Source organism: Corylus avellana, chromosome ca9, assembly GCF_901000735.1.
Source record: "Corylus avellana chromosome ca9, CavTom2PMs-1.0".
In the NCBI taxonomy this organism is placed as follows: Eukaryota; Viridiplantae; Streptophyta; class Magnoliopsida; order Fagales; family Betulaceae; genus Corylus; species Corylus avellana.
Window position 1 is genome coordinate 6,226,772 of NC_081549.1, and position 10,060 is coordinate 6,236,831.

At 37.5% G+C, this 10,060-nt stretch overlaps 1 protein-coding gene across 2 annotated transcripts; it reads left to right on the plus strand.

Annotated features, from left to right (window-relative positions):
- Window positions 1–2,404: 2,404 nt before the first annotated feature.
- LOC132161895 (uncharacterized) lies at window positions 2,405–9,365 on the plus strand (the record flags this gene model as incomplete). 2 transcript variants are annotated; one of them, XM_059572113.1, is given in 8 exon segments in its annotated part: window positions 2,405–2,514; window positions 2,601–2,688; window positions 5,350–5,685; window positions 5,774–5,848; window positions 6,646–7,274; window positions 7,954–8,062; window positions 8,171–8,350; window positions 8,714–9,365. In XM_059572113.1, coding segments are annotated over 8 exon segments (1,704 nt in total), but the record flags the coding sequence as incomplete, so codon positions are not given.
- Window positions 9,366–10,060: the final 695 nt, after the last annotated feature.

Genomic DNA, 10,060 nt, shown 5'->3' on the forward strand with positions numbered 1-10,060 from the left:
CACCAAACATCATCCCAAAATCTGATTTGTGATCCGTCTCCTGGGTCAAATTTGATATATTTAGAAAACACTCGCCACCCTCTTCTAATATGCCTCCAAAGACCCACCCCATGAGGACCAGTGTTGTCAATAGAGTGCCATCCACCCCATGCTGAACCAAACTTTGCATCTACCACAATTCTCCACCAAGCCTCTCTCTCGTGCGTATAACGCCATAGCCACTTTCCTAATAAGGCTTGATTGAAGACTCTCAACTTCCTGATCCCTAAGCCACCTTTGTTGATAGGAGAGCATACCTTTTCCCAACTAACCAAGTGGTACTTGAATTCTTCGTTTAAGCCACCCCAAAGAAAATCACGTTGGAGCTTCTCTATTCGCTTGGCCGCAGAAGCAGGCAATGGAAAGAGGGATAACAAATAAGTGGGAAGATTAGAGAGAGTGCTCTTGATCAAAGTGACCCTTCCTCCCTTGGATAGATACAACCTTTTCCAGCTCGCCAACCTACGCTCAACCTTTTCCAAGGTATCATTCCAAATGTTTTTGGCCTTGAAGCTAGCGCCCAGTGGGAGACCCAAGTACTTCAAAGGTAGAGAAGCTAAACCACAGCCCAAAATCCCAGCCAATTCTCCCACATTTTCCACATCCCCTACCGGTATCAAAGCTGATTTAACCATATTTACCTTTAGACCAGAAACGGCTTCAAAGCAAATAAGTAATGCTTTAATGGAGCGGATTTGATTAATATTCGCCCCACAGAAGACCAGCGTATCATCTGCAAATAAAAGGTGAGAGATGGTGATCCTCTCAGACAAGTTATCTCCCACTGAGAAACCCGAAATAAAACCATTATCGATGGCCGCACCAATCATCCTACTAAACGCCTCCATAATTATGACAAACAAGAATGGAGATAAGGGATCCCCCTGCCTCACCCCTCGTGAGCTTCTGAAGAAACTGGACGGAGTGCCATTGATTAACACCGAAAAACGAGCAGTTGAAACACAACGCTCAATCCAAGAACACCATTTTTCGCCGAAGCCACATCTCCTAAGAAGATATAATAAAAACTCCCAGTTTATGTGATCATAGGCCTTCTCCATATCCAGCTTACAAAGCAGCCCTGTTTCCCCCGAGTTGATCCGGCTATCAAGACATTCACTTGCAATAAGAACCGAATCCGTAATTTGCCTACCCTTCACGAAAGCATTTTGAGGCTTTGATATCACCCTTGCCACAACCATCTTCATCCTATTAGCAAGAACTTATAAACAAAACATTTAGTTCATGTTAATGTCACTTACAAACAAGCTTTATCCGAAGTAAAAACTATACGAGCTTAAGATGGTTAAGGTATAGATTTGACTCAACACATCAATATGTTTAACCAAATTATCAATGATCTATAGACGATTGATGTAAAGTTCGATGAAAAAGAAAAGACATTGATGCTTCTAACCTCCCTTCTGACCTCCTACCGCATCCAGTTACAACCCTGCTTTGGGGGGAAGGAAACTCTGGAAACAGAGGAATTTACGGCAATCCTATTGGCATGCAATCAGAGGAAACAAAGTATAGCTGAGGGTTCTGGTGAAGGGCTTGTAGCAAAGGGTAATCGGAATCATGGAAGGAGGACAGAAAATGATAGGTCGGATAAAAGGAATAACTGATCGAAGTCAAGGAAAAAGGATATAAAGTGCTATGAATGTTAGGAAAAGGGGCATCTGAAGCGGAGTTGTCTGAAGGGGAAAAAGGGTAAGGAGGAGGAAAGGGGGATCCTCAAACTCAGTGAATGTAGTGGATGAAGATTCAGATGGCGGTTATGGCTTCATGCTTTCTTTCTCATCAGGTCCTGATGACTTCACAGACTCCTAAATTCTGGATTCTGCATGCTCCTATCACATCCCCTTAAAGGGATTGGTTTGACACCTACACATCAGCAAAATTGTGGTTTTGTTCTAGTGGGTAATGATGCTTCTTGTAAAGTCTTTGGGATATGCGCAATTAAATGAAATTAGGCTGCAACGGGTCTCTTGGGGCCTTTGTACTAGAAACCGGTGTTACTTCCTCATTCAGAATATGAGCTACCATTTTTAACATTTTAAAATCAAAATACAGTAGTGATTAGACCATTTACAATTTTCTATATTTAGTTGGTGCGATTATCTGCATGCAAGTCTCATTGTCAATGAATATCTCCATCTGTTTGGTTATTTTCCTTGAAAAGCAATGTGTGGTTGAGTCTAGAACAGAAAGTTTCATTACTTCTTCTCAAGACACATAGAATGCAGTTTCTGCTGTGTTTCTTGATGTAAATATGTTGTTTAACATGGCTACTGATAAGAGCTGCTTGGCTATCCTTGAGCATCTCCTATAGTCTGACACAGCTACTATTTCTTTTGCTTAGCTTTCATCTGCAGGCATTATTCGCTTGCCAAGGTTCGATATGGCAATGGCTAAATCTGAGGCTAACAGTAAGCCTGTCCTAGCTGCCGAAGATGTCTACATTGTCACTGCGTAGGTCCCTATTGTTCATTTTCTGTTGCTAATATATTTAAACTGTTTCTCAAAATCAAAGATTTAGTCTTTTTCTCCTTTCACAGGTATGGTAGAATATATTGCTTGCAAGTTGATAGAGTTGCGATGCTCCTCCATTTGTATAGGTTTTACCGCGATGCTGTTGTACAGCAGGTAGGTGTTGCCCAAATTTCTTTCTTTCTATTTCCTTCCCCCCCCCCCAATCCTTTGACTTTTATGAATTGAATTTTCAAGCCATTGGTGGCAGACTGGCAGGATTAGTTCAAATAATTTGCATGCCTTTAGTGCACAAAATCGTATAATATTACATATATAGTTTTGAAACAAAATTTAGAGTGTTGATTATAATATAAATAGACATGCTTTGTTACAGTTTCTAAATGATAAGGATGAATATACATGAGGGTCTTATGTAATGCTAATCATTCAGGTGATGAACAATGCCAATGTACTATTTCATTTTTATTTAATTTTTTCAATGAATCATAAAGTTCAAATGTTATGGGTCACTTTATCAAAAAAGCTCAAGTTATGTATCTATCACTTGCCACATCTTCTTGTCTAAATCTTCAGGACTCATTACAAATAATACACACAAATCTTTTTTCTAGATTCACTTTGCAGTTCCGTGCTTGATAAACCTAGGCAAGAAGGTGCTGGTGGAGGGTCTGTATATCATTTTGGTAGATTCCTTGCCAATTCTGTGATTTGATTTCTTTAAGGGCACGTTCGATACGTGGAATGACTATTCCATTAAGAAAATGAATAGCTATTATTAGGAATTAAAGAAGGTGGAATGTAATAGCTATTCATATTCCTTAATTTGGTGACAACACATGTTATCTCTGAAATTGAACCAAAGTTACTAAAATACCCACATTTTTTTTATATAAAAAAAAACTTGAATGAAAAAAACTTAGATTATTATATTTTTAATAATTTTTTTTAAACATAATTTCATCAATGCTTCGAACCCCAAACAACTGAAAATGGAAAGCCCAAAACTTTTCTTTAGAATTCTTCATTTTCTCGGAAACCATATAGAACTGAGTTGCATTCAACAATCAATTCACAACACAAACACAAACTCTTGTACCAGTCTCTTTCTTATTCTCCTCCCTCCGTCTCTTCCTATTGCTGGCCCAAACAACGATGTTGTGCCACCCTTACCGTTTGATTTGGTCTCCAACAAATCGGAGATTATCTCGATCCTCAGGACCCGATTGAAGAAATTGTTGTTGTTGAAGGCGAATGCGAAGTCTGAGTCAGACTTGGACCTTCATGCGAGCCCACCTGTCGAGAAGTCCAAGTCCATGATCGTCTGGGGATTGAACAGGTCTATGTTTGATTCCCAATGCCCAAACCTTGAAAAGCCCCCTCGATGGGAAGATACTCATAGAAACAAAAACACTTATGTACAATGGTTAGCTTTTGGTGAGAAAAGAAGGGAACAAATTGCTTGAGTTTTTTTAATTTTATTTTATTTTTTAATCTAGTTGGATATTTGAACTTGTTCTTTTAGATAAATCCTTTTTCTCAAAGAAATTTGAAGAAAACAAAAAAATTGTTTTTAAATTTTTTATTTTAAAGGGTTTGAAAAAAAGTAAAAATATTGTGGGGTCTTTTTTGGAAAGCATTGTCTATTGCAAGGCTTAGTGTGCAACAAAACAAAGGAATGGCTATTCCAATAGCCATTTCATTCTAGCGGACTATTCTGCATACCAAACGAGCCTTTTTTTTTTTTTTTTTTTTTTTTAAATTTCGGAAATTTTGCAATGTGAATGAAACTTGCAGCAGTAGATAAATATGCACTTACAAAACAATCTCCATGCTTTTGATTTTATGTCTAATTTTGCAACAAATAGTGAGAATATCATTTCCTCTTACCATGGGAGAAGGCAAGAAGCTTGGCTTTCATATGCTTAACTAGCACGGCTAGGCAGGGCTAAATGATGGCATTATTTCTGATATTAATAGCGCCAGCACCTTTACTGTCGGGATTACATTCAAATCTGTACTATTTTATTGAGTAAACTCTTTTTGTGGTTAGATATCTTTAGTTAATAAATAACCTCCAACCTGATCTCAATAAGGTGAAATTAAATAGATAACAACTGCTCCCCACCTTAAGAAATTACTTTTACATAAATAATAATGTCGAATTGAAAAGTATTTAATTTTAAGCATTTTCAATTTAGTGTCTAGTTAATTTTAAAATTCCTTGGGGTGACGTTTTCTTCCTAGCAAGAAGGGGTTCCTAAATTGGTGTAGCAAAAGGACACAATATTCCCTTGTAACTGAGAATGATTAAGTCTCAAAGTCAAGTAACAAATCTCTCTCTCTCTCTCTCTCTCACACACACACACACACACACACACACACACACAAACACCCACACGGAGGATGGAAAATATCTCAACAGATTCTCACTTCTTCCTCTCTTCCTATATGTGCTGGGTAACAATCTTTCTCATAATCCTCTTTTTCTTCAAATCCCACAAAAGTATAAAGGGAAGCAGAGAGCATTGCCCTTTTTCTCTAATGAGAGGTCCCTTTATGTTTTTGGTGTGTTTTAATGAAGCATAACAACTGGAATATTGAAGGAGAAGAGAGCTCTATATGTGGCTTGGATGCTGCTTTGATGTGCATTTTGTACATGTTGATGGCTGACACTGTTTTCTTCTATTTTTTTATATACTATTTTGGAGCAGTTATTTTAACTTACATATTCGTTCCGGATCACAAATGATTGCAGTAATTTGACATTACTCTTAGATTGTACTTTATTTACATATTGATGTTGATTATCTGCAGGGTTCTTTGCCCATTTATTCAAGCAGGATTGCTGTGAGTGTGGTTGATAATGTACTGCTTGTTCACCAAGTTGATGCAAAGGTCGTCATACTATATGACATATTTGCAGATTCTCGGGCACCCATATCTGCCCCACTTCCTCTATTGTTGAGGGGTTTCCGCAGATTTAGTACTTCTACTTCTCGGTCTAGCAGGGAAGAGAGTGAAAGTTCAGAGGGTAATGTTGTAAGTGACAGTGAAGCAGTCATCTACGGAGATGACTGGATTTTTCTTGTTCCTGACCTTGTATGCGATGTTGCTAACAAGTTTCTATGGAAGATTCATTTAGATTTGGAGGCAAGTTCAATTCTTTTTTTGGCATCATTTATTGATATTTAGATATTCTTCTTGCAATCAGTGTCTAATGTTTTTTTTTTTCTTGCAGGCAATTTCTGCCAGTAGCTCAGAAATGCCATCAGTACTAGAATTCTTGCAGCGCCGAAAGTTGGAAGCCAATAAGGTAGTAGTACTCTTTATGTAACTGTTTATACCCAACATTTACCTGATTCTTTATGGGTCATATATACACCAGGTAGTAATTAATTCATTCCTTCTTGCATGACTATCAACTTATATCTATCATTACAAATGAAGGCAATTGCCCAACTAAAATATGGTGATCACTATGAAAATAATAAAACATAAACTTTAGTTTGGAGTCTATATATCATCTTCTTCTTCATTGTGAAGTGGCAATAGAATTGTGGGCTTCGATTTTCCGTCTCTTTGGTGTAGAATGGTCATGTTTAGGAGGGAGGGTAATAGAGTTGTTGACATGTTGGAAATGTCAATTGGGAAGTCGTAACATTTTAGAAGCTTGGAGATGGTACCTTTTTGCTTAATGTGCTGTATATGGAGAGAGCGGAATGTTAGGTGCTTTGAAGATCGTGAGATTTCAGTGGAATAATAGCTAAAGAATGTCATCTTCAAGTCTCTTTATATACATAGATAGCAGCGTATAATAGTCCGCATTTTTCTAGTTTTTTTTTAAATTTTTGGATTTTTGTTTCTTTTTTTTTTTCCTCCTTAATATAGGGGGTCTCTCTTGTATACTTCCCCCTTTATGTTTTTAATGAGAATGATTTACAAATATACATAAAACTTTTGTTACTGTCTCTGGAGTTGTAGAAGTATTCTAATGGTTTTCAAGATGGCTTGAAATGGCCTCATTTCCTTGTGGTATTTCTTTTTTCTTCTCTACTTGAAATTACTTGTTGAATAAGCAAGTTGTGATTCTGGTCTACTTCTGCTTTTCAGGCTAAACAATTGTGCTTGGCAATAGCACGCACTGTTATTCTTGAACGGAGGCCCGTGGCTATGGTTGCCAGGGCAATGGATGTTTTAGTTACCTCTTACGCCCACTCTATCAAATCGGGTAGCTATTTTAAGGGAATAAAATCTGAGAAGGCATTACCTTCTAGCGTGCCGCATGTCACTAGTCCCGACTCTGGGGCTGATGTATCTGCCACTAGAGTAGGTGCACTAGGGAAAGCTGTTAAACTTGAATCTGCTGCTGGAGTGGACGGTGACTATTTTAATAGATCTTCAACTTTTTCGGCTTTAGACTCTGAGGAGAAAGACAGCTCTGAACCACCAAAGACCAATTCAAGTGACCTTCAATTTATTGATAGTAAAGTGGACAGAGAAAAGTCAATGGGTGCTGAAATTTCCAGTACTGAAGTTCAGCCATCGTCTTTACAACATCATCTTCTTGTACAAGGTAACAACCCATTGAATGCTAACGTTTCTGAGCAGCAGGAGGCTCAACTTACTTCGCCAGCAATTTCACCTGATGAGATGTACAGCTTTGTGTTTGCTCCTGTTGAGGAGGAGATGGTGGGAGACCCTTCATACTTGGTTGCCATCATTGTTGAGTTCCTTCGCAGGTATGTTGTATTCTATGAACTTGAAAGTGATTCTGGGCTCTGCAAGCAAAGTCTTTCTGGAACAGTTAAAGTCTGAGCTCTCCATAACTACTACTGAAATTACTTATTGTTATGTTTCTGTAGCCATTAATGTGGTCAATGTGGTTTTGAAGAACTCAGGATTTTACCTTGAGTTAGTTGATCATGGTCTTGTTAGGCCTGATGCTTTTGTCTGGTAGTTTGTTGTGGGCCAGTCAACTGAATTATGATGTCCTCATCCATGCCCAAATTGTACAAATGCGTATAATAAGTTTGATAAGAATTCCCATGAATAAGTACTTAGTTTGCTGATTTCCATGAAATAACTGATAAAAATGTGATTTTGGTAGTTTAATATTTCTAAAGTACAGAATGTATGGCAGAAAGGTTCTGATTCCTTTCTGTACCTGGTTGAAAATGTAATCAAGCTATTATATGCTGCCTTGCTTAAATCTGACGAGCAAGGAAATGTAGTACAATGCCTGGATTTAGAGTGGTCTCTAAATTATTAGGTCACTTTGGCTGGGTCAGTATTTAAAAATGATGATCTGAAGATATCACTAAGCATGTTTTCGACGTGTGTGCACGCACGCATGTATAAGCAATACCTATTATTTTCTGTTTTTGTCACATGAATTGTTATCTGTATTTGCTTTTGCAGTGCTAATTCAGAGAAGGTTAAAGTACATTCAAATATCTATGTTTTGACCATACAACAGCTAGCGCGCAACGAGAGATATGCAGAACTTGGACTGTTTGTCATAAACAAGGTTTCCTAGTTGTTGCCTTCTATATGTGTGTGTGTGGTTGGAAAGTAATGAAGGCTGTTTATGCTTTGTTTATGTGTGATTTGAACAGAGAAAGCTGTTTTCTCACAGATCGTCGAACCTTCTAAAGAAGTTGCGTTGCAACTCCTGGAGTCCGGCCGTCAGAATATCCAAACAAGGAAGCTGGGTCTGGATATGCTAAGGCAGCTTTCTTTACATCAAGACTATGTGTTGTTTTTGGTGCAAGACGGTTATTATCTTGAAGCTTTACGTTATGCACGGAAGTGCAAGGTAATTCTACTTTGCCAATTTCATAAAAAAAAAAAAAAAAAAAAAAAAAAAAATTAGAGTATTGCTTCATGTTTTCAATTTGTCTTGTTTTCTCAATAGCTGGTTTTGTCTTTTGTTATTTATCAGGCTCTTGCTGAAATTCTTTTAAGAGTCTATTTATTAATGTGGAGAACTAATTAATGCCTAAAGCTCTCCCTTGTTTGCATCTTGCTGTGTTTTCCTAAAATCTTTGGGATTTGCTATCTGTTTATTTGATGGTTTGGGTTTTCCTTTTGAATGCCAAAAAGGAGGATACATTTGTTTTTAGTTGGTGGTTTGGCTTGATTGATGTAGGGGATTTTAACAAATGAGTAAAATTTTCAGGTTAATTCTATCCGGCCTTCATTGTTTCTCGAAGCAGCATTTGCTTCCAACGACTCTCAACATCTAGCTGCAGTTCTAAGGTTCTTTTCGGATTTTATTCCTGGCTTCCAAAACACTTCTGATCACAATAAATATTACCGGATTCTCAGTGAGATGAACTCATCCATTGCTGCTTGAAGTTTCTGACCAGCTACTTATTGTTGGAGATTGGAATTGCTGGTCATTGTTAGCAAAATGCGTATGTGCTGCTAAAGTTTCCAAGAACTCTCTTGGTAAGAACGCGTGGAATATGTGAACTTTATGAAATATGATAAGCTACAACTGACAAATGTGGCTTCTCTCTCTCTCTCCCAAAGCAAAAGAGAAACTAGTATGGTGAAAGAGTGGAAGGGCGTCAAACTTAACAGCTATCTCCCTTCATCTTGTGCTACATGCAAATCGACCTGTACAATTTGATAACACTTCACCCATCACAACCTCAATGACACTAGCTTGGTTCTTTTCCCACATGCCCACTGTGCAATACGTCCTTGTTCTCACACTGAATTTGCTTATTAGTCTTCTGTACTTTGCTGCTTTGATTTTTTCCTTTTCCTGAGCAGTATTGAATGTATTGTGAAACCTTGAGCTAATACTACTACTTATTCCTAACGCTTTTTATCTTAACCATTATTTTTATCATCGTAACATTTATCACATCTAAAAGATATTTAATTTTTTTCTTCTTAATTCATTATATTTCATTAAATTATATATTAAAATGACAAAATTATGAATCATGTCATCACTTGCTTTTCCAACAATTGATAGATGGTCAAAAACATGCTGTATTAATCTCAAGATGTTGGGTTAAAGCCAAGCCTCACAAGAAAGATCATTTGGTTCCTTGAAGAAGATTAACAATCTATAAACATTGGAATGAAATTAACTGAATCTCGCTGCACTAATCAGCCTTTAAAATGCAGTTACGATAGGGGTTTCCACCACGTAATAAAGACTGAATAGAACACTGAGCTATCCTGGCAACTTTGCAATTCAGCTGTGCTAAATGAACATCTAATCATTCTCTTCTGCACATGATGATATTCTAACCATCCATCTTCATTGATTATTCGATCTTGTGCTAATACATGGAGATGCGCGCTTTGCCGTTCGAATGACACTTTTCTCAGCTTGAACCCGCTCATCTAAAATTTAATCTCGACTGTTTGTTTTCCCGTGCTTGCCACTAATCGACACGTGACACTATGTCTTGTTGGAATGAGACATTTTGGTAGGAAATTTTAAAGTTCTAACTTAGAATTCAATCCCTAAATAATTTAACACATAATTGGAGCAACATTGCGC